Source organism: Strix uralensis, chromosome 6 (genome assembly GCF_047716275.1).
Source record: "Strix uralensis isolate ZFMK-TIS-50842 chromosome 6, bStrUra1, whole genome shotgun sequence".
Lineage (NCBI taxonomy): Eukaryota > Metazoa > Chordata > Aves > Strigiformes > Strigidae > Strix > Strix uralensis.
The window spans coordinates 34,188,068-34,213,687 of NC_133977.1; the positions used below are offsets into that span (position 1 = coordinate 34,188,068).

At 41.2% G+C, this 25,620-nt stretch overlaps 1 protein-coding gene across 4 annotated transcripts in view; it reads left to right on the forward strand.

The window, feature by feature from the left end:
* KALRN (kalirin RhoGEF kinase) overlaps positions 1–25,620 on the forward strand; it is a 526,142-nt gene that overhangs the window by 371,248 nt on the left and 129,274 nt on the right. For all 4 annotated transcript variants that reach the window (XM_074873623.1, XM_074873625.1, XM_074873626.1 and 1 more), the window contains exons 28-33: positions 4,119–4,211; positions 5,558–5,669; positions 7,679–7,869; positions 8,290–8,391; positions 9,098–9,240; positions 10,574–10,676. In XM_074873623.1, the coding sequence (XP_074729724.1) occupies positions 4,119–4,211; positions 5,558–5,669; positions 7,679–7,869; positions 8,290–8,391; positions 9,098–9,240; positions 10,574–10,676 (744 nt within the window). The remainder of the gene's footprint in view (positions 1–4,118; positions 4,212–5,557; positions 5,670–7,678; positions 7,870–8,289; positions 8,392–9,097; positions 9,241–10,573; positions 10,677–25,620) is intronic.

A 25,620-nucleotide genomic window follows, 5' to 3' on the forward strand; every position in this document is an offset into this window, starting at 1 on the left:
TTTGCCTTCCTACCAAATGATCTAAAAGTAGAATTGAACTGAAAGGGATTTTCCAGGAGGTGGCGCTTGAGCCTGTGGTATGGTTTGTGCTGGTTGATGACTCGTGGAGGATTTGAGCCGCCTTAGGTGTCTATCAGTGTTCGCACAGGTTAAAAACGTTTCCTCTGCTATGCTTTTCCACTCCAGCTCAGTATATGGGCTGGAAACCTGGCTGATGTTGCTTGATAGTGAATATTCATATGTCAGCATCTGCTGTTTTGCAAGGGGAGATGTTTTCCTTTCATTGGTGGGAATTGTGCTGGGCTGCCCAGTGATGCCTGTGCAAAAAGAGAAAGCTGGCTATCTCCCACAAAAAATCCCCTAGGAGTCACTCAGTCTGAGTGACTAAGGTAGTGTGAAGTACCTGTAGATCCTTCTTATATTAATCGTGGAGTGGCAGTGGTTAAGTGACAGGACAGGGGACAGTCTGGCCTGGGGAACACAAGGGAAATGCTAGTTCTTTTCTTTCAGGCAGCACCTGGAATTTCCCAAAACACCCTGATAATGAGAGTGAGTTATCTAGAATAACAGCCCTTAGTAAGAAGCCTGCTTGATGATCACAAGTGTACAACCCCTCAAATTGTATAAAGCATCATAGGAAGCCACCTTTGAAGTGAAAACAAGCAGTCCCAGTAATCTGTCTGAACACCAAGTCCATGGAAAATCTACAGCTTCAGGGATCATGGCTGCAAGGGTTAGCTAATTAGGAGGAGCAAAGATAAGTAATATATCTTGCCTGAAACTCTGAAGAGAATTACTAGCGATGCTATTGTATCTGGGATGTTCTAAGGACATAAGTGAAGCCACGTATGTAGAGAAAAGCAGTTTCTTTTCTTAGACCAGTTGATACAGGTGGAAAATTATGCACAAACTCTCAGTTGTGAAACTTGCCTAGTTTATCATATAGCATTAGTCTAATAAAGGATAAGGATGGTTATCTTCCCTCCCTGCAGATCTTGCTTTGATTATAAAATTCAGAAGTTGTTGGTATGGTTCTATTAGCTAGAAATTGCATAGGGAATGGAACTAGTGTGCTTACTCTTTCATAACTGCAGTAGACTCATTAATTTGGTTCTTTCACTTTTTTTATCTGTCTTGTTCATCATCTGAGAGTTGCTACATTACTTAGAACTGTTCTTCATTCAGTAGTTTCAAAGATAAATGATGCTTACCATATTTAGCAATTTTTAATATTTGTAATACCATATACTTCAGGCTAGCAAGATATATTTTTGATTACCAACATGTGTTAGCCCTTGGCTTCAGCTGGTGGAAATCAGCATATTACTGAGGTGATCAAGTTGATTTCAGTGTCTGTTATTTAAGTGAGCTTTGGCCATCAGGGCAGAGTTTGGTTCAGTCATTTATATGCTTCTGCTAGTTTGAATATTTTTTCCCTTTAAGTCTTGGGAAAGATCAGTTTGTTATAGTCAGGAAGCCACAGGACACCTTTAACTTGCATGACCAGCATTTACAGAATGGAGCATGGTAAAGCTCATTGGCTTTGGTAGCATTGCGGAGCATTGAGTTTCTGTATGGATGATGGTTCTTGGATAATTTCTCCACTGAGCTGGAGTGTCCATTAGGAAATGGGCAGAGGCACAAGCAGGGTCTCAGTTTCTTGTTAGTAATATTTCTTCTGAAATTGTTCACCAAAGATTTGTGCTATACATTACAAAACCTAAATGTTTCATGAGGGGTTTAGTGCTCAGTCAGTCTACTCAGCAAGACACTGGTCTGTACACCCAGTTCAGGATGCAGTTTGTCCTTCTACTAAAGAACTGTGTACAATTAGATGACTTACCTTAATTTGTGAATCTCTTTAGACATTTGACACAAAATCTGGGCACTTCATCACTGCTTCATGGTAAATTCAGCAGTTCTTGGTATGAAATTGTATTTAAGTATTCCTGTCTCCATGTTGTCCATCCAAGGGCCTGTGAAGGTTCTGTGCTGTCCTACAGAGAGGATATTTTTGGTGTTTGGCATTCTGTCATTACATGTAAGACTACACATTGATCCTGCTCTGCAGCTCATCTGGTTTGCAACACACAACTGCCAGCACATGGTGCCTGTCAGATACCTTCATTTCTTCTAGGCCCTTGGGACACTTTTCTACCTAAGGAATAACTGAAGTTGTGCGTAACGGTGAGCCATGGTGCACTATCACACGAACCAAGGTTGCTTTAAACAAGAAGCAGAGCAATGTAGAGACCACAGAGCCCTGTGGCTATCTTGGTTCTGAAAGCTTCCAGCTGCTTCAAAGCTAGCTCGTATATCTGTGCTTTGTGTTGCTTAGAGGTGCGTGAGAAATGTCTGCACTACTGTGCTCTACCCTGCACAGACCTCTCCAATTTCCACCTCCACCCACAGTAAGTCCAGACCTCTCCAGGTGTTACAAAGCCAACCCAAGACACACTCCAGCAGGCTGCCATCTTACTCCAACACTTCAGGGACCAGAGCGAGGAGCTGCCTTTCCAGCAGTGTATTTGTCTGATTGCCATGTAGCAGTGCTATTGCTTCCCTGCTGCAGGTTCCTGTGCAGCAGGGACAGCTGTCACTCCACCAACCCACTCTGTGTCCGCACAGTCTGACCAGGGAGCATCCTGGCAGACCAAAGAATGACCAAAGAGTTGGCATCTCCCTGGGAGTATGTCCTGCTGTTCAGAGAGCTGGGAGGAAGGAATAGCGCTAAATTCATTACTTGGATCCTACAAAAACAAGTGTACTTCGCCAGCTCCAGGAAGTTCACAGACATGGCTGAGGCCTTGCTGGCTCCTGCAGTTACTAATTGAGTCCTGGCCATGTGTTCTGCAGACACTGTCCCTGTTTGGAGCCAGCCATGACTCAGCTTCATGCAAACTCCATTAACCCCCACACAGAGCCCCTTCCCTTTTGGGTCTTGTTCATGGCACCAGAGATATTTTTTTTCTAAAACAAACTTGCCTAGTACAAAAAAAAAAAAACAACCTGTTGGCACATTGTGTGAAAAGTGGCTATTTTTGCATCCCAGCATAAACACTGGAGCTAAAAAACCCAGCAACCTCACTAGTACTCAGCAGAAAATCAGACTGTATACAGAAAGAAAATCTCCATTCTTGGCAGCTCTTCCCTTTTCATCTTCAGTAACTTCTTCCCTTTACAGCCTCAAATTTACCCTCCAGTAGCTGGAGACAAGTCCCATTCCCTCTTCCCATCTGCTTCCTTAGGAACAGAGGATTTTCTGATGGATAGGAGCAAGGGGAGGCATGCCCAGGGCCTGGCAGAGACAGAAGGAATTCCAACCTGTTCTATTTCAGCAGACGATCTGCCCCTATAGGGCATGACTTTGAAGTCTTTCAAATGGTTAAATATGTGCATCAGCATCCTGTAAGATTTTTCAGGAGCTCCTAACTCCCACTGGAACTGGCTGGAGGGAGGCAGCTGGGCCCTTTGCAGACCTCACCAGGTGCCTATCTGCAGTGTCTCCAGAAGTTCATCAGCACATCACACTGATCAGCACAGACATTTTGGTTGAGATTCAGGTGACAAAACAGAAGTATTCAGTGCTGAAAGAGGTATCATAAGAGTATCTCTCCTGGCCCCCAGCTGCCAGCTCAGAATAGCATAGGTCTCTCAGCACTGTGTCAGACCTGTTACTCCCATGTGGATATTTCAGCCACCCCAGGGCTCTCAAATGGTACTAGATGCTTATGTTTAGACAGTTAAATTACACCCTACTCATGCAATTTAAATTAATGTCACTCCATTTTAATTGAATGTTAAAATTCAGCCTTCATAGCTAGGAGAAACCAGTTGACATGACAGATAAGTCATATTTAAATCGAAGCCTGTGTAGTTTACTCAACAGCCTTAGCTTCACTTGCAAAGGGCCCCTGCAGTTTAAGTGGCCTTAAGGGGACTCTGCAGTTTATTGGCAGCATCTCTGAAACCACAGTTATTTGCATGTGAGCTTAAAGAGAATTAAAAAACTAGACAAAGAAATGCAGAGATCCAGAGCTAAAATTAGTTATGGGTGGCTCTGTCTGGCAGGGGGTTAATAGTTTTCCATGACTGACTGCTGTTTTTATCTCTTCTAGGAAATTCAGCAAAGACACGGTCTGGCCAACTCTATCTCTTCTTATTTAATCAAGCCTGTCCAGAGGATCACAAAATATCAACTCCTACTGAAGGTACCTTAGTGAGCTGCCCAAAGCAGCTCATGCAGAGCAGTTCACAGGTGTAATGAGTTAACTTGTTCTTAAGGGAGCTGCTTCCTCACCTGTTCGTGACCTGTAAACAGCTGCTGCTGAACTGCTATTCCTATTTCCCAGGCCTGAGCATAGCAACAAAATGTGAAATCAAGTTGGGTGTTTTAAAGGAAAAGACTCACAGAAAAAAACAAACAGTGAAAAACTGATCACCTGTTTCAACTGTGGTTTTTTTTGTATCCAAGTGGATTTAACTCTAAAAAACAAGAAATGTGAAAGGGAAATTGGAGGGATGAGAGAACTGTTTACTTTCCTTCTTGCTAAGTTTGTGATATGCAATATTTTGATTAAAGGCTTCAGTGACAGCAGTAATGAACTTTGGGAAATTTCACTGACTCTTGACTGAGGTTCCTTCACTGGCATTAGATTCTGTTTGGGAGCTAACATGTTTGTGTTTGAAAAACAGGGAAAAGCTTCTTATACAAAGCAAGGACTTCCAAGTGAAACATTAACATTTCCCATAAAAAAAAAAAAAATCCTTGTTGATTTGTTGTAAATTGGTTACAGGCTTTTGCAGTATCTTGTGAGTAGGTGAATTTTAGATCTAACTTAACCAGCCACTGCTCACTTCAAAACTAGTAAACCAGAGAAGAAAAAATATCTGGGGGATAAGTTAAGTGTCAGATTCTGACTTTGAAAAGCTAGGACCAGATATGATACTTGCATCTCTTTAAATCTTCCTGTGTGTATACCAAAGGGAGTGATGTGCTGTACTAGGAAGGTACTTACTGAGTACATTCAGTGTGTTGACAAATCTGTGCTTTGTACCAGTTTACTGAAATAACAAGTTTACCATAGTCTTGTGAGTGCTGTGGGACAGTGAGCCTGCACTGCACAAACCATCTGCTAATGGGAAAGCTAAAACACCCCTTCAGTCATCACGACTTTGGTCTCCTCCTCGGGTGAATCTTTCCTGAAGGGACCTCCCTACCCTGGGCACAGCACACTGCCAGCCCTGCCTGCACTGTGGTGCTCACCAACACTGCTGGATCAGGCTGGGGTCCTGCAACCCGGCTGGCACAGCTGGACTGACTGGGGATTGCAGCATAGGCATAAGTCCCCAGAAACCCTCTGAGTGCAGAGTCTCACTCAAGAGCACCTTATGTTGTCTTGCTCTATCTCCGGTGTGTTTTGATGCAGTTCAGCTTTCTCCTGCCACTATCAATGAAGTGGTTGCAACTTTGTGTTCTACTTGCCAAGAAAACCAATCTGACATAAAGCCAGCACGTTGGTCAGTTTGTTTATAGGTGTTCTGCATTGCTTCTTAGGAACTGCTAACCTGCTGCGAGGAGGGCAAAGGGGAACTCAAAGATGGTCTGGAAGTGATGCTCAGTGTCCCAAAGAAGGCCAACGATGCAATGCACGTCAGCATGCTGGAAGGTAGCAGATGGGTGGGTGGCTGGGGCAGGGGAGGGAACCACCAGTAAATGAAGCCTCTTGTAACTTGTGTAGAAAGTTAGTACAGTTTGACTGTAGCAATACTGTTGCTCCTTTCTGATATTTCTCCAAAAGTCTTGGAAGAATAAAGCTGGCTAGGAAGTTTTGGGGTTTTATTTATTTGAAGGTTTAGACTAGATGTCAGGAAGTATTTCTTTACAGAACGGGTTATTAGGCATTGGAATGGATTGCCCAGGGAGGTGGTGGAATCCCCATCCCTGGAGGTGTTTAAGAGTAGGGTCGATATAGCACTGAGAGATATGGTGTAGATGGGAACTGGCAGTGCTAGGTTAATGGTTGGACTAGATGATCTTCAAGGTCCTTTCCAACCTAGTTGATTCTGTAGTTGATTCTGTAGTTGATTCTGTAGTTGATTCTGTATCTTAGGTGTGTGTATATCTGTATTTATATGTGTATATATATGTACATACGTGTATGTACATGTGTACATGTATATATACAGTTAAATGTATATATACAGTTAAAACATTCTTACTTAATGAAACAAAAAAACCTCCTCCTAAAACAGTATCAGTTTAGCTGCTGGCAGCCTTAATGATTATTGGATGAAAACATTTCTAAATGCTGTCTCAACATTTCAAAAGAAAAAGTTCCGGTTTTCTGAGTCAAAACAGCTTGTGTTTCAAACTGTTAGAGTAATTATCCCAAAGATTAAAAAAAAAAAAAAGAAAAAGGTATTATCAAAAAGTATTTCAAAATTACAGAAAAAAATGTTTTGATTGCCCCAAAGTTAAGTCTTTTATTGGCTTTTTGATATGTGGAGTATTTCTAAAATTTAAAAATTTTATTCTGCACAGAGGTGCTTTATTGTCTCTCAAACATTTTCTTGGCCTGGGAAGAGCTTTTCCAGCCTGGCTTGAGTCAGAACCAGGAAACAAGAAGAGTACTAAAACAAGCAAGAAAAAGGAAATGGTGCCAGTAGCTAAGCAGCACATTAAGACCAGGTGATTAAAATTGCAGGGGGGCAAACTGACCCAGCATAGATAGAAACACTACAAAGATGGTTTTAAGTGTGGTGTCTGGTTAAAAACAAGGTTTCCCGAAATAACACCTGGATAATCTGTCCCCATGAGATGACCAGCACCACATAATAATAAAGCAGGGATGGCTTTATTAGGGTAGACAAGCAGGACATTTGTCTTCTGAATAAAACATTATTTGTGAATATTTGGAGCAAGGACCAGGGGTGCTTGCTGCTCTCCCAGGGCTATCTGGCATGAGCAACAGCAGGCTGTGCTAGTGGAGGAGCAGTTCCCAGCTCTGGAGGGAAGTGTGACTGACAAGCTGCTGAGACAGCAGCTTGGAGGGCACCTTGCACTAGGGACTCCCTTTTCCTTCAAGCCTCCCAGTTATGGGGAGGGAGCCCTGTGATCCTCAGCCATGGGAAAGTTTTTGACATGCAGTTTGGAAGATGAAAAACTCCTCCTGGAAAACTTGTTTCAGACACCCTATCAGTTTGCTCTCATAGATGTAGCTCTCCCATGCCACTGCTATGGACTCACAGGCCCTTGAAGGTTGGGTTAGCATGCTTGAAGGAATCATGGTGTGATGGGGTACTTCCAGCCACCGCATGTTATGTTTCTCTGAATTTGTGTTGACATGCATAAGATTCCTTGCATTGCAGCTCTGTGTACAGTAACTGCCACTGAAACCTTTATAATATCTTTAAGTAATTACTACTACATTTAGCAGCAGTCTCATTTAGCACATATGATGTATTTGTCTCTGGTGAAATAATGATATCGTTGCAAGAGGAAAAAAAAAAATATTTTCACTACTTTTACTGGGGTAATGGATGCCCATTAATGTCTTTTCAAAACATGCATAAAAAAAGAGAAAGGCCCTTTTATATCAAATCCTTACTGCTCTGGTGTTTCTGGGCATTACTGGTCCCAAGAGCAAATACAAGCCAATGTATTTTGTGGTTTTAGGGTTTGATGAGAACCTGGACGTCCAGGGAGAGCTGATTCTTCAGGATTCTTTCCAAGTGTGGGATCCCAAGTCTCTCATTCGGAAAGGACGTGAGAGGCATTTGTTTCTCTTTGAAATCTCTTTGGTATTTAGCAAAGAGATCAAAGATTCTTCAGGACACACAAAATATGTTTACAAGAACAAGTTACTGGTAGGTGTGGCTGCAAAGAAAATATTCTGGATGTTGTGTTGCTTGTAGGTAGAGGTGGAGTTTGGGGGATGGCTCACATGTCCCCATGCTGGGTTGGAGATACTCATGCCACCTTGAAAGGGCTGGTTCTGGGCCTATAATGCTCATCTGGAAGCTAAGCTGACAGTGGGTCTGGAGAGGTTTAAGATAGTGAGATGTGAAGGGTGGGTGGGAAATGCAAGGAGTATCACTCAAGCCATTCATTTCCCTGCCATGCCCTGCTGGTTTACAGTTTCCTTTATCTGTGTGTAGCAAAGCAGAGACAAGATCTCACTCTCCTATCCATCCCTGCCTCCTCACTTCTCCCTACAAATGTAAAGTTTTCTGGACTTACGAGGCTTCATATATATGAAATCTCTTCTCATCTCTCCTCCACACTAGACCTCAGAACTGGGAGTGACTGAACATGTTGAAGGAGATCCCTGTAAATTTGCTTTGTGGTCTGGACGGACACCATCCTCAGACAATAAAACAGTGCTGAAAGTAAGTATTTTCTGCTAGTTTTCTTTGCCTTTAGAGCTGCTAGTTCAGGCCTTGGGAGCACTAAATGAAAGGTCAGTTTCTTCCCTCCTTGTATTCACATAGCTTCCATCTCTGTCAGCAGGGTCATGCCTGCATCAGGAACAATTTGGCTCTAAGACCTCAGTATGAATCCAGACAGTGCAGTTGTGCAGCCTTGCTGAAATTGCATCTCCTCTTTTAACCTGGGTTGAGCAGCTGCACACTGACACCAGGCACATCTCGGAGTGTTTGGCTGGGAGGTGTAATTCTCTTAGTCCTTTGCCACTGGGCTTATCAACAGTCAACCTATTCCTCAAACCTCCAGAGCTGACAGCCATTTCTGTCAAGTGAGTTTCTAACGAAGATTTCATACTATAGTTATTTTGTCTGAGGAAATCCCAGCTGTGCACTGATAACCTACTTCTCCTCTACAGAGCATGCTGTATTGCTAGCATTAAATATATTTATCCAGAGCTTAGCTGCTTTGCTGTTGCTTGCCAAGTAGGTCTGACAAAAATACCCTCAGTTCTCCTGGGGTTACCAGGTACTCCAGCAGCTAAAACAATACAGCAGAGAGGAGAAACAGTTAATCATGCATTTTCATCAGCCAACCACAATTCTTCTACATAGGAGGTGACATGCTGGGAGTATGATAAAGTGTCCGTCTTTCTGCCTTGTGGAACTTTAGGCATCCAGTATTGAAACAAAACAGGAATGGATCAAAAATATCCGGGAAGTCATTCAAGAAAGGATTATCCATCTGAAAGGAGCTCTGAAAGAACCAATTCAGCTCCCCAAGACGCCAGCAAAGCAGCGAAACAACAGTAGGAGGTAACCTCAGTCATTCCATACAATGTGAAATCACTAGCATTTTCTTGACCAACAGCAGTGTAGTGTCTGTGGGCTTTTTACTGGATTCACTTACTTCTTCTCACTATAGTCAAAAGCAGTTTTCATCATCTTTGCTTTTTATATGTTGTCTTGGTAAAAGTAGCTAGAAAGCTTTTCTATGATATACATACAAAGATCTTTTATTTTAGTACTCCAAAGTAGTAGAGGGAAATGAACAGTAAAAATTCTTCAGAGTCCAAGGTTATATTTCTTTCCCAAAGTAAAATTTACTTCTCCACGTTTGAGCATTAACAGGGTTTTTTTTTCCTGTTTGATAATGAGAATCACAGCTGGTCATGACAATATATTACTACAGTGGAGAATCAGTGTTTCATCATCAGATACAACTCATTTCAGCCTGTGAAGTGGTATTAAATTTTTGTTGTCAGCTTCTTCGAATCCTGGATTAAATAGAAATTCTGGGCTGTCATGCTGGCATTTCCAAAAGCCACCTGTAATTTGAGCATCTCCATTTCCTCATCCAAGTTTTATCACTCTCTTACTTCAGGCTGTATTACAGAGGCATCCAAAGCATGAGTAACCAAGGTTACCCAGGAGACTTGTAGCAAGGCAGAGATCTAGACATTTCTTCCTCAGGACATGGACCAATACAAGAGTTTTCTAGCACAGATCAGGGATCTTAATTTTTTTTTTTTTGTCCTTAAATATATATTTTGTAGTTCAATGTTTATTTTGAAAGACCAGTAAAAATACAGAACTATATCTATACAGCAAAAGGGAAGAAAATACCCTCTGGTAGCAGATTCGTATAGGTAGTCTTCTAGAAGTCTACACTGTCTTTATTTGTGTTTGTTTGGATATCATTTTTATGGCTTAATATTAAATTCCTGAAGATGTGGTTCCTGTGAGACAAGAGAAATAACTCTTCCTTCAGTGTCATGTGTAGCCTGGGCTGAATGGTTTTGGTTAAGGCAGAAATCTAATTGAAGGAAAATTTCTGCCTGACACCCTCACTACAGAGCTATTTCTGAACCCTGAAGTCTTCTATGCTTTAAATATACAGGCAATGTCCATCCTCTTTCCAGCAACAAACGTTGTGATTATGTGCTAATCCCAACCCTGTGGTTGAGGGTGACATCATTTTAAATTGCAAGCTATATAGCAACACAGGCTGCACCACTGAGGTAATTTTAGTACAACGCCAGCTCTGGCATGCTGACTCGGCACTTCTCAAATCCACCTATCAAGTGGTGCACGTTCCAAGGTGGTGTGTTAAGTAAGCATCATTGTTTCCTTATTGTGTCTTTTGCAGAGATGGAGTAGATGATGCAGACAGCCAAGGAGATGGCAGCAGTCAACCTGACACCATTTCCATTGCATCCAGGACATCACAGAACACAGTGGACAGCGATAAGGTAGGCCTGAAATGTGAAAATACACTGCAGCTAATCACCCACAGAAAAATATAAATGAAGAGCAGAGTAGAAGGCAAAACAAAGCAAACTGTCTTCTACTGAGTGAGTTGAAACTTGTATTCCCCTATGCTAGGCTGCTAAAATCCAGTCTGTTTCTAGGTGCTCAATAGTACTGCTGTTTTAAATGGTAACATCTCTGTTGCTTCAGCTTCTTTGTGGTTAATGCACAGAGGTTGAATTGTCTCTGAAGAAACACAGCCCAGTGCAGCCCTTTCTTCCCTAGTAGAACTTTCCTTGTGGGAGCAGCTTCTGAATCAGCAAACAGTTGGTTATATTCCATATTTGCCCTCTGAGCTAAAATCAGTAGTTTGTTGGAGGAAACACAGGTGCTTACACACCAATTAATACAGCAAAATTGGGATCCTGGCTGGTATCTTGAGAGCCTGGGAGACCTACCGTTTCCAGAGACTGTGATTCTGGACCACTCCCTTCGCGGACATATGGTGGAACATACGGATGGCCCTGAGGCACGCTAAATTCTGTTGGAATGCTGCACACTGTTGGCACGTACGTACTCGTCATTTTATTTATCAGATGATCTGAGTCCAGATTCCCAGCTCCACTAGGATGCCTGACTTGAATTTGTCACCTCCAACTGCAGTCTTCAGATGAATTAGCAGTTGGTGGTAGGAGCAAATGGGCTGTTAGTAATAATTTACCTTAGCTGTGCTGATGGGGTTTGTCATATCCACTGAGAGAATGTCCATATTCTTGTTATGTGTTGTTTTGAAATCATGTCTAACTGGCAAAAGGATGAGTTCTGCAGTACAATTATGGGTTTATCTGTTTGTCAGGGCTTTAATTACGCTGCTACTTACACAAGGTGTCTTCACAAAATCAGAGTTCAAGGTTATGGTTGTAAAGTTCACAAGTAAGGTTCAGTGCAGACATTATTTTGAAAGATGGACTCAGAAATAGGAGTTAATTGCAAATAAATTACCTTTGTAAGACTACCTGTTGTATTTATCTTGAAGGCATGTTCCCATGGTTTTTTGGCCAATAATGTGCATTAGAAAAGTATTAATCCTCACAATCCAAAGGCCACTGTAATGTATGCAAATACTTTGCCCGATGTCAAAGGAGTGTTTTCTTATGTCTTCAGTCCACACAGATGTGACCTACTTTTTCATGTTTTTCACATTTATCATTCCTGAGAAAGGCCCTGACTTAGTAGAGTAGTTGATCTCATGCCTAATTTTAAGCATTTGCATAAGCTTTGCTTGTTTGCCCCAAGCCCATTGACTCAGTTGCATGAATTATGGTAGACAGGCGGGGTCTAGGTAAGATGCTCCATACTGCATGCTGTAGCTGCATACAAGATCTATAGTGCCAACAGCACAGGAAACTATCAGGCTGTATCCTGAATGACAGCTCATCATGGCAACAGCTGGTTTAAGGATGCAAGACTGGAAACAGTTACAGGAATTTCAACCCAAAAACTTGTTTGAACTGAATGGTGAATGTGTATGAGATAAATTGAGCACCAGATTGTACAGGGAAAAATTTGTTACCACTGGCTAAATCAGTTCTAGAGTTATGTCATTTTTTACTTTTTTAAGGTAGTTAAGGTCACTTGCTGACTTAAGGCTGTTTGTGTGTCCTTATATACATTCAATGAATAGAAACAAGTTCCAGTGTACACCTAAAGCTTAAATATACTTGTATGTGCTTTGTTGAATCTGAGCAACTAGTGTATCATCCTTAGATGGAGAGGCAGTTCCTGCTGAACAGTTTGCGTATTGTCACTGATGCTAACGCCAGAATACTGTGGAGGATTTAGCCCTCAGAGTGCTGCATTACTGTGTCTTTGCTCCAAGGAAAATGAACTCCCTGCATTGCTTTATTGTTCTCTCTTAGTTTTTCTACACAATGTTACCCAAATTAATGACAGATGGAGCTGGGTTGTCTTACTTCCCGTCGAAGTGGCATGGAGGCAGACCTGCGTTCAGTCTCGGTTCAAACACCGGTTCTTATGCTGCTTGCACAAAGCCCTTAGCACATATCAGCATCTGCTGCGAGGGGACTGTCTTAGCAGATCCCAAAGCTGTGCAAGGACACAAGACACAAGACTCCTGGTTGTGATGACATGGGAACAATTCACTGTCATTCCAAGTTGCTTTACTCTCCAACTTTAAAGGGGGATTTTTTCCCTCCAGTGTGTAGTTGAGCTTATCTTCTAGGATGGTCTCAGTGAATCGCATTGGAATGGGAAGATTTATCTTCTCACATAGACTGGTACTGAGTTATTTGCACTGGGAGACTGTACCATATCATGCTCTCTAGTTAAGGTTTCTTGGCACAGATGATAGTGCTTGGTAAACTCTGTAACATACATGCTATAATTAACTTGTGTGGTACTGATAACAGCACCGATAGGTAATGAGTTCAGCAAATAGTGGTTTCCCTGCCTGTTTAACTCCAACAGAGTTATTCCCAGGAGTTCAGATCCCGGCTCTGAGTTGTAGCTGTAGCCTCTGTGCATGACCTCTCTGTGCACCCCAGTGAGATCTCAGAGATCCCAGAGGACCCAGGAGAAAGAGCTCCTACCTTTAAAAACTCTGGCTGTTCACAGCAGCCTCATTTACAAACACATCAAAAGAGCTTTGTAGTGCTAGCAGTGTGCCAGGATGGCAGCAGATTAATCCTGCACTGGGACCACCTATGTATTAACTCAGTGCTGGAAACAATTCTCAAGTATCATTTAAGAGTTGATATTACTCTCTGAAGGCAAAAGAATCCAAAGATTTAGCTGACAGGCTTTGTCCTTTCCCTAAATCTTGCTGTTATGCCCAAGGATTACCTAACACTTTAGTTGAATGTTTAGACAAGAATGCCAAACAACATTTTAGACAAAAACACAACCTCTCAAAGATTCCCAATTTCAAGTAGCACTTCTGCTTAATAACACTCCTTGTGCCTCCAGTAATATGTATTTATTTCAACCTATTTGTGAGCCAGTTCCTTCTGTGTTGCGAATAGCAATTTCTGTCTCTCTCATCATGGCACAACCCTAGATCAAAGCTTTACTTTTGCATTTCAAACTCCTAAAAAGGCAGAAGGTTTTTTGTTGTTAAGTGGGAATGAGATAACATTACTGTAAATTCAGCAAGGATTTTGCTTTCTCTCAAGACAGCTGAACCTTGCCATAACATTTATCAGGGGGATCATTTGGTGCAGAGGATAGAGCACTTGACTGGGGGCCAGAAGAGCAGAGTCCTAGTTCTGCTCTGTCACTCACATGTTGGATGCCATCACAAATTACATCTGATGGCACATTGCACATTTTTTTTTTTCTTGTTTGGATTAGGAATTTGGGGGGGAGACAGGAATTCTTGCAAACATTACATTTGTACATTAATTATAGCATTGTCCTATGTTGTCCCAACACAGGATACAGACCCAAACTCAGAGCTGGTTTTGTATATTGAAGGAAATTCACAGCCATCTTTATAGCAGCAGACTCTGCTTTGAAAATATTCTTAATTATATGCTTGACTCAGAAATGTTACTAAGTCTTTCAATATTCAGGCTTTCCTGGCTGCAGGCAGTGGTCAGGTGATTATACAAGACTCTTCAGATTAAAAGAAAAAAAAAAAAGAAATGTCCAAGTCTGTTTAAAAAAAAAAAAAGGAGATTACTCCTGTCTTTTAAATTAAATACCCATTTAAGTAGATTCTTAAATCTGGATCTTAATCCTTAATATCTTTAATTTTCTTGGATTTTTCTCTCTCAAAAACACATAAAGCAATTATCCCTGGGCTGAAACATTTCATTTTCATTAAATACTATGTACTAGAAACGGAGACTTCAAGTAATGTCTGTAGGTCTGTACATTTGTAAAAGAGAAGAGAGAACATATAAAATGTTTATTTTTCCACTTGCAATCTATGACTTTTTCTATATGAAATCTAAAATATTTCATACACAGAAAAAGAATTATTTGGATTATCATTTGGTCTTATATAAGTATTATATAGAGGGGAAAAATTGGGTTCATGAACCGGACTCAGTGCTAAAGAATTAACAGATAATGAATACTATTATAGTGAGTGTAAATCCCATTGAGCATCCAAGTCAGGTCCTAGGTAACCTACTATGCAAAATATCTTCATCCTTTTCCAAAAGGCAAGCTAGACGGATTTTGTTCTATACAGTAAGCCCTCTTCAGCACGCTATCTAAAAACCTCTCCTTAGGGAGAAATCCTTGCCCTATTCAATTCATGGCAGACAGGATTTCAGTCTTTATATTTGGATTCAAAGCAGTGGGGAATTGCATAAAGAAAATGCTAGCATGCAGGGCATTCTCATTTGTTAAACCCATTGATCTATTGGCTTGTAAAACAGCTGTTTCTGGCGATACCGGTCCATCTTCTAATGGCTATTTTTTTGTTCGCTTTTGCAGAATGCTGAGGAGAGCAGTGCTCATTTCCTCGTGTTGTTTTTGGATGTGGAAAAAAGCCCTGTAATGTGAACTGAGAAGTTTTTACTCTCTAAAAATAAATATACACTATATACTTTTATCTTTTCCATTAGAAACTGTACTCAGCTCATCTTTCAGCAGTCATGAGGCTGAGATCTTGACCTCTTCCACATCAGTGGTATTATATAAAATCTGAGAATAATCATTTTTCTAATTGAAGGTAACTGGTATAAGAGGGGAGGTTTTAGAATTACGGCTTGTTGGAACAAGTCACCTAGAGGCAGATTCTCTTTTCTTGAAAGGCTTCTAATCAAGGTAAAACAGCTTTCTCCCTGTGATACTGTTACTGAAGCAGGAGTTAGGATCTGATGCAGTAAGTACTGCTTCAGATTTTTCGTTAGGAAATCGTCAGTACCTTAGGAAGTTTCCTTTCCAAGTAACACTCTTATGAGGAGTGCCTTGATCCCCCACTTTCTTGCTTCAGGCTACTAATCATTTTGGGTTTGAACTCCATAAAGTTGTGCACCAGCATGCTACATATTTTTCTAAATAGGTAGTATTTCCTTGAACTATTGCCTAGTGTTAATATGTGCTGATTAAAAAAACCAGAATTACCAAATGGAAATGCTCACTCATTCAATAGTAAAGGAAACTTGTTCTGCTACATACCTCACAAGGAGAACTTAAGGAAAATTACTATGTTTATTAGATGCCACCATCAACATATACAATGTGGCCAATCATTGCTTCCCAGCATAAATTATTCTGAAAATTAAGTATTGAAATTAAAATGCCTAAAAAACAAGTTGAAAAGCCAAAGATCCCACTCTGACTGGGCAGCTTATAAAGAAATTAAGTATGTTAAGGTGAGCAGGAAGTTTACAAATACTCCCTTCTCTGAAACTGTCAATCCTGTCAGCTGGAGTTCAGCCACTTCCTTCCAGCAGTGGGAGTTGGAAACCTGACTACAGCAAGCAGGGAGCTCTTGGTTGCTGATGGCTGGCATTGTTCCCTAAATGTCACTGAGAAAAAAGTCTTCTCCCTCACACTACCATAAAGCTGAGATAACAGCCCAGCACAGAGCGTGCCCTGCTCTCCCCATCACAGGACATGGATCCTGCAAATAAAAGTGGGTTTGTGTGTGGTTTGCGTTGACATGATGGAGGGAAGGTGTGCCATCCAGAGGGACCCTGACAGGCTTGAGAGGTGGGCCTGTGCAACAAGGCCAAGTGCAAGACCCTGCACATGGATCAAGGCAATCCCAAGCACAAATACAGGCTGGGCAATGAGAGGATTGAGAGCAGCCCTGCAGAGAAGGACTTGGGGGTATCAGTGGATGGAAAACTGACTGTGAGCCAGCAATGTGCACTCGCAGCCCAGAAAGCCAACCGTGTCCTGGGCTGCATCAAGAGAAGTGTGGCCAGCAGGTTGAGGAAGGGGATTCTCCCCCTCTACTCCATTCTTGTGAGACCCCACCTGCAGTGCTGTCTCTTGTGAGACCCCACCTGTCCAGCTCTGGGGCCCCCAGCAGAAGAAGGACATGGACCTGCTCAAGCAGGTCCAGAAGAGGCCACAAAGATGATCAGGGGGCTGGAGCAGCTCCCCTGTGAGGACAGGCTGAGAGAGTTGGGGTTGTTCAGCCTGGAGAAGAGAAGGCTCTGGGGAGACCTTATAGCGGCCTTCCAGTACTTCAAGGGGGCTACAGGAAAGATGGGGAGGGACTTTTTATCAGGGAGTGTAGGGATAGGATAAGAGGGTAATGGTTTTAAACTGAAAGAGGGTAGATTTAGGTTAGATATAAGGGAAAGATTTTTTCCTGTGAGGGTGGTGAGGCATTGGCACAGGTTTCCCAGAGAAGCTGTGGCTGCCCCCTCCCTGGCAGTGTTCAAGGCCAGGTTGGATGGGGCTTTGAGCAACCTGGTCTAGTGGAAGGTGTTCTTGACCATGGCAGGGGGGTTGGAGCTGGATGATCTTTAAGGTCCCTTCCAACCAAACCATTCTGTGATTCTATGACATGAAGGCACAGGCACTTCAGAGTAGGATCTAGTTGCAAATCTGTGTTTACATGCAAGCTCAGCTCTCTAGCCACTTGAAAGTGGAACTAGCCCCTTGGAGCATGCTAGCAATGAGACCGTGATCCTTGCTACTACCAGCATTGCATATCAGCTCTGCCTGGATCATAAAGCTGATCCCACCAGAGATTTCTCTGCTTTTGGTACTAATAACATTCTTCTCTTCTGTGCTGTCAGACTGGCCTGGAATCAGCAGCAAGCCTAAGGCTCCTCTCAAAGTTGGAATGACTTGGAAAAGCTCAATTAAAAAATGAAAGCAATTGCTACAAAATAAATATTAATACTTTTTCCATGAAAATCCTCTTGAAATCTTGAAATAAGAGCATCAACCTAAGGAAAAAGCATTTTAAAGAATTGATGTCAATATGAAATATTACTTTGTCAAATACAGAAAATGCAGACCTGGGATAAAAATGAGAGATCCCCATTTTCAGAGAGGGAATTCAAGGCACGGAGAAATTAAAAACAATACCATAAGGCAAACACATGCATTAATTCTGCTAACAAGAGCACTCTCACTGAGCTGACAGTTTAATTTCTAGTTAGTTTCTCAGCAAGGGAACTGATATACCAAGCAGAACTAAAAACTATATAGCAGATCTCTGTCTCTCTTCAATGCTGTTATTCTGTAGCTTTCGGTTATATACTTTACTTTCCTGAAGCATTTTTTTCCTTTGAACTCCTGATACTATGGATTTTTAAATCATCTCTAGGCTCCTACAAAATATGTTATACAGCTAGTGATCCAAGCCCTCTATCCCTCTGGCATTATTATGGCATGATGTGTGCATCCCATGATCCAAGTTCTGTCCTTTTCCATCTCTGCCAGTGAGTTCAGTATTGAGTTAGTGCAAGACACATTTCTACTGCAGAACTGGAGTAATCTCAAGGGACAAGAGCTGTTGACCCCCAGCAGTGCTTGTGTATGGTCAAAACATGTATCACTGTGGACTGGAATCTACACAGTACTTGAGCAGTGGGACTGAACGGAATAGAAAAGACCTGTCTGGAAATTCCCTCTGCTTATGTTTAATGGCTGCTATAGCTTGTAGCTGATGTGAAGGAAGTTGGAAGGTATGATGTAAACTCTTGACTATGACAGAGCTAAGGGAGAGCATGATCATGGGAATATGGAGTGGGTGGTAAAGCAGATAGTCATTTAAATACAGAATCTGGAGTATTTCTTTAGAAATCTTCATGTTTTCTGGAGCCCTGTGAAAGGTGATGCATAGAGAGTTGTCTGCCAGGTGAGGCTGGGCATTGACTTGGGAATTATTCCTCCAACCTACATATTTTACTCTCAGTAAATTAGATTAGATTTAACAACTGTGAGTTTCTAATGGGCAATGGAAGGGATTGATTTGGTCTCATTTATGTAAGTATTGTTGTGATTATTCTACACTGATCCTGTCCAGGCAAGCGATGTGCCAGAATTCAGAAGTGTACTGTCTGGAGTGCTGCTCCCTTATAGTGACTGATAAATTATGGTATCACAAGTAAAATTAAATTTATGTAACAGAAAATGACTGCTGACTGTTAAGTGATTTTTTTCTGTGAAGATATGATAAAGAAAGAGGAGTGAATTATGACTCCAGAGGATATATTTCTATCGCTTGGATGCTGCCTACCATTAGTGCTGTTGTCACACTGAGTTCTTACTGCCCTCACCTGTGGAAAAGAGAGAATATGATAACTGTCAAAGGAAAACCTGACATAAAACATTTCGGCACTTTAATTAGCCATCTTGAGTGCTCACTAGCTATAGGTTATTAACTCTTTTCAAGATACTGTCATGTCGTAGCAAAATGTTTACCTTATAAAGGAAATAAATTGTTCAGCCAGGAGCTGACATCTCTCTCTCACTCTTAACATTTCCTTAGGCAGTTTCTTAACATTTCCTTGGGCTTTGGGAGACTGCCTCTTAATTCTTGCTCTGAATCTTGGCTAGGAACCCTGTAAATTCAACTCTTCCCTGGGAAAAATATACAAATAGGTGCATCAGGTTTTTTTACTGTGAATGGTTCCCTGAAACTGAGGTCATTGAAGTGACACTTGGAGCTGATAAAATAAGACTGGTTTATCTCTGCTGGCAATGCCTTCTTTGACAGGAACTTACCTTTCTGATCCTTCATGCTCAGTAATATTACTGTGGCAATTTTTCTTCTCTCTCTTTCCTAAGTATAAGTAAGGACTTTCCCTTTGCTTCCTGTATTTCATATCAGGAATGCAGCACTGCCAGCATCATGAAATGTTCTAGCTTTTGAATTGCAGAGCTATAGTTGCCTGTCTCCATTCGAGATTTTTCAGTCTTTTGGAAAACAAAAAAAAGGTAAGGCTCTTGGAGTGAAATATAACACACTCAAACAGACAAGGTTTAAATTAGTTAGATTTCCAAATTAGGTCATCCCAGGACTGAAGTGCTACACTCACCTTATTTGACTCATTGTACAAAGTTGCATGGGCACTCACAGAAAACTGAACCCGAGATGTGATCCAAATAGTTAAAACATCCCTTGCTCAGTTTTAGGCCTATGCTCTGCCTTGATATAACTTAATCTCTGTTTTGGGGACTTGGATGATAGGTCTTGCATTGCCTTTTTTTCTCTGTGCACTGGTCACTGTGTGACTTGTAGTTTTACAGGAATTTACCCACCTGTCGTCTACAAGCAGAGTCAGTTGACAGTTCTTTGTTTTGGATTTATAATGCATGTGGCACAGGGTGTCCAGCTCCTCAGCACAGCTATTAATGTTGGTACTGCCAACAACACAAATCTCCCAGGATAATTCTGGGGCCTTTGACTCTTTTTATCTCTGAGAACTTAGAAAAAATGGACTTTGGTCTTCCCTGGATTGGAACCAGATTTCAAAACAAGGGTGAAAGTAATTCTTACCATCCTTAGTTTTCAGCCAGGTTTAATCCTGGCTTGAATTACATGTTATCTGTCTTTTCCAGCACCTATTTCTAAATGTAACAAGTAGATGGTCAAGAGGTTTACCTCTGAGAAGTGACCTGTCAAGGGTGTAAGTGCTGCTGAGAGTAGGGACATTTCCTTTCTGTTGTTGCCAGCAAGTATTTGTTGCAGCTGTGGGTGGAGGTGGCACTAAAGACAGGCTGTCTTGTTTCAAAGAGCTTTCTCAGAAAAGGTGTATGTATTCTGTTGAAAAACAAAGTAAGACATGAGCAGCTGCTTTTAAAATATGACACAAGTTGGAAGCACTTGCAAACTTCATAGTAATTGCTCAGGGAACTTTCTCTAAGTCCTAACCTTAAAGTGGAGCCTTACCCATTTCTTACTGTGCTGCATGGCTGGACAATTCCTCCCGCAGCTACCTAAGAGATGATGACACTGGATGACTTTCAGCAAAGGCCCCCTTTTTTTATCTGGTAGTTGAATTTTAGCCAGAATTTACCCAGAGATTAGAGTGTTTCACACAACCCTGGCTTCATCGCTTTGAAAATATAGCAAAGCCAAAGCAAAGGAAAGAAGGCACAAGCTTTGTAACAGGTTCTTTCTTTCTCACCTTAAGGGAGATTTAAAATAATATGAATAGTGTTAGATTTTTAATTATATGATATCAAAAAAGTTTTAATTCCAAAGTAATTGTTTCTAATGTGCTTAATGCACTCTGGAAAAAAAAAATCCCAAACTGCCTATGGAAGTTTCCTGCTTAAGGAGAGTGCTGACTGTGGAGCATTTTTCATGGACAAAAATTAATATCTGGAAATGTGGAACATCTGTAGTGTCCATGGAACTAGAAATCATATTGTTCATTGGATAATATTTCTGGGAAATAGCTTCATAAAAGGTATGTGTGAAATTTGCCATCTATCTTAAATATCTCAGCTGGGATTTCTGAAGATGCTATTTGAGCTTTAGCGAGACCTCTGCTCTCAAAATGTTTGGACACAATTCTGTCCCTGAAGGAAAGCCATTCCTCTGGTGGTCTGTGAAGAGTAATGAGTCAACACTCACAGGTTTATTTCCAGATCAGTGCAGAAGCAGCAGATATTTTCTTACCACCTCTCCCAGTTTTTCATTTGCAGCTATAAATAACTGCAGATATGAATCCAGATTCAGTTGGGTGATCAGATGCTGAGAAGAGATCCAACTGAAAGTGCAGTCCTAGGGAAAGAGATTCTTCAAAGATTTCTTTTCAGCATTTTCCTCCATGCGTAGCTGGTAGTTACACCCAGGGCAGATAAAGCATGCTTTTATAAAGTGCATTCTTCTGTAAATTTTCTTTTCTGTTGCTATTCATTTCATAAAGAACATTTGTTATTGATTTTCATAGTTGGGTTTTTTTTTTTCATTTAGGAAATAAGGATCAGCATTCAGTATGCTTTTATTTTTAGATCATTTCAGTCTAATGCATCTTTTGGTGGAAAATAAGTAAATCAGTAACATTTGAAAGTACAAGTCAAGTCCCTCTATGATAAAACAAGTGTATGGGATGCCTTCAGGCTGAACCTCACCTGAGAACATTGTAGCTATGAATATAAAGGGTCAACACAGTCATGTGAGGGTATTTATACGTAATTTCTGTGGCAGCCCACTTGGTATCTCCTTTCTATTCTTGCAAGCAGTGTGAAAATCAGATTCTATACTAATGTGCTGATGAACACAGCTGAAGGTCATCTTAGTTGATAGAACAAGTATCTTAAATTCACTTCAAATGTGGCATTTCTCAATCACAAGATATTTCTGAAGAACATGTGATCCTGCTTAGACAGGATGGCTGTAATTTTAAAGTGTACAGGAATAAGGTGCAGAATGCTGCCCTTGTAAAGATGGTTGAAACTCAGCTGTGGACTATATTATGGTGTTAAATGACAGGAAATAAATTATGCTCCATAACAATAAATCTATATTATCAAACAAAAAAGGATGTTTTGATGCCTGCTGTGAAGAAAGAGGATGTTTAAGTTATGGGGATGTTTAAGTGAATCAGTTTGATGCAATCAAAACAGAGTAAGAAGGAAGTGCAGTAAAATCCCTTTCTTTCTTTCTTTCAAAGACATCACCAACCCAAGTGATTTTAAAATAGGGTTCAATCAAATTATTGATTTGCACAGAAGAATTAAAGGATATTCTAGTTTTCAGATCTAAAGAGAGACCAGCTGTTGTTTGACTTTTATAAATGTGCTGTGATTTTCAAGGAATCGAATGTCAAAGATTTGTTGGCATTTATGTTACATTAGAAATTGAGTTAGTCTTCAAATGGCAGAGGAGCTTCTAGATCTAAACGGATCTTTGACTGAATGGGAAACAGTTAAAATTGATTAATGTTAGTCAAAAATAGTATGTTTTTCCAGCAGGATTCCATCTGTAATGGATAGACAAAAAGATATATATTAAGAGATCAAGTGGCTGAGTTCCTCTTTCCTCTAAATATATGATAATGAGAGTGCAAGCTGAACTGTTAAGTCGTTAAAGGCTGTTTCTCCATTATTTCTTATCAAAATTAGCATTCAGTGACCTGTAAATTATTCACTAATTCCTTCCCTTTCTCTTCTTGAACAGTTCCTTATCACTTATGTTCTTGTACTTCTCTCACAGCACAGAATGACAGTACTGGGCTATGACCCTGGTGAGGTGATTCCTCGGGGTGCCCTCAGACCTACCTGTTTTGTCACATCTCATGAGAGTACACTGGCACTTGCCGAGACCTACGATCTGAAAGGTCCGAGCACCACTTTGTAAACAAGCCTGCTCCAGACATGGAATAGATACTCCTGGCTCAGAGTCATGCTGGTTTTGCCAATTTATCTGTTGATAGAAGGGGGAAAAGGGTTAATTAAAAGTGGATAGATTATATGGTCCCCTCAAAATGAGGACATAAATAGAATAGGAAGTGTCCATCAGTATTCTGGGATTGTCTCTGTAGCCATTCTTAGGCCAGGCACCAGATCATCTGAAGTGCTAGGCTTAGAAAGAAAGGAGCAGGCAGGATTCAGAACTTGTTTTAAAGAAGAGTATTTTATTATTTTTTTACTTCATCTCAAGTTCTACCTTCCATGTTGTCAGTAAGCAAGAAGCTGTTCCTCATCTAAACCTGATCATTCTCCTCGTGTTCTTCAGAGAATTTGAGTTCATATTTATTTATCCTGTGCTGTTGTTTTGAGTTGTTTCTGAGGTTTCATTCTGGTGATTACAGCATGTTTGTTTGAATTGGCTGTACAATATTAAATATATCCCTCTGGAGGAACAATATGTTTTCTTGTTGGCACAGATTTTTTTTTCCTTTTAGAATTCATCATTTCTGTGTGGTTAATTCTTATTAGCTGTAAAGCACCAGGTTTGTTCAAGAAACTTAGAAAACCTTGGAACGGCATGGTTCCAGCTATAAAGGGCATATAGGGATAATACAGAATAACTGTCTAGAAAGGAAGGAGAGATTAAGTGAGATGAGAAATTAGTGTTAAGAACAGGTCTTTGAGCAACACTGTTAAGTTCATTGATCAAGGATGCTGGAGAACACTGGAGATCATCCAAGTTCAAGGTTAATACTAGCAAGCAGTTTGATATTGAAAACAAAACTGTGTGTGAAAGAGGAGGACAAAGGGAAACAGTTGCCCTTTTCTTCATATAGGGGATCAAGTCAGGAAAACACAGATCACAAACAATATTTATAAGAACACCTTTAATTCAGGGGTGGAGAGTTGTATTTTTGTGCAGTAGCTCTTAGGCAGGTGTCTAGAAGTTCTGCTGAAGGGTCCTTTCTTTCATCCCGTGTATATGTATATTTGCATGCAGCAGCCATTGCCTTCTTGGATCTAGTCTGAGTTATACAACCAGTTGTTGATGCTAGTGTGTGCTGGTGGCCTTGTCCAGATTTGGCTGACTCTTGGTGTGCTGAATTTATAAGATCCTGGGGATTCAGCAAGACTGCTTGTCTCCCTCCAGAGATGATCAGTTCTTGGGAAAAATCCACAAGCTACCATCTCAGCTCATACTTTTCCTCTCTTCAGCTTGCTGTCTGCTGATGACTGTCTCTCCATCCAAACCTTTATATAAAACCTATATAAAACTCATTCACACATTCTCATGTGGAAGAGGCGTTTATAGCATGGCCTCATAAAAGATGCAATGCCTGATTATGGGTGAAAGAGACCAGACAGGCAGTGAGTTAATTGATTTTAACTCTTTGAGCAAGACCACATCTACTTCAGTCTTTGTGTGTACCTAGTTGAGTACAGCTGTGAACATAGAGGACCACGAAGCATCACAAGAACATAGATACTGCATTGGGAGGCAAGAGGAGGAAGCAGAGGAACATGGAGGGCAAGCCACAGAGAAGCACAGAACTGGGCAGGCAGATGAGGGAGGTGAGAGTTTTCATGAGAAATGGAGACATTAGATGTGAGGGAACCAGAGGAAGAGATCACACCACACAATGTATCATTATTTTCTTTTCTCTTTCCCCTTAGATCCCACTAAAGTTTTGCCTCTTCTCACCCCTTGGTCAAGCAGGGAAGAAGAGTCTTTGAGTTGTGGGGAGGGCTATTCTGGTTGCTGCTGCTAGTCCACAAACTCGCAATCTTTTCAGTGATCTGAAGCAGTATTTATTCTGGAGCCAAATATTTTTGCGGCAGGGTGCCCCAGGAGGCCCTTCCCTGCCTTAGAGTCAGCATTCTCTCCACCTTGTAAACTGCACGCATGCCTTGCTACTGGCAACCTACAGCTGAGAGACATCCAAAGCTTCCCCCAAGCATCGGTTTCCAGAATTGCAGTGCTGCTGCTATCCAGACAAACTTTATTTTTCTGTTTGGATCTTGCATTAATTATAACCCACCAACAATCAAAATCAAACTCACCCTCCTCAAATGTGTGTGGGCGAGAAACAGAGGGGTGTGAAATGTATGGCGCAACTCCACAACCCCTTTTCTCCCTGGGTTCATTTTTCCTGACACTACAGCATCACTTCCTGACCGTACTTGCAAACAAACATTTGCTGAAAGAGCATGGCTGGACCACACATGCGTATTTTCCACTCTCGTGGAGAAAAGCTGTGTGTCGGCTATGGTTATTTATTTTCACAAGAGGTGGTTGGGTTTGTTGTTGTGTCTTTAGGGCACCATCTCTTGAGGTACTGAGCCTTCTCAGCTTGCAGAGGCTGCAGGAAGAATTGAGGGTGGGAACCAGCTGTGCCCCACAGGTCTCAGGCCTCAGTTGGCGTTATTACTTCTAAAAGTTTTCCAGTGTTGATATTTACTGCGTGATCTTGAGGAGTCAATAGAAAAGGACAGCAGGGGCTCTACCCAAGGGAAGGGACACTTTCCTTAACCAAACCATGTGATGTTCCTTTAAAATTGGAGTTGGAGTTGTGAAACCATCAGTTAGAAGTATGACATTTATAGAGAGAGGAGAAAGTAAATTGAAACACACAGAGA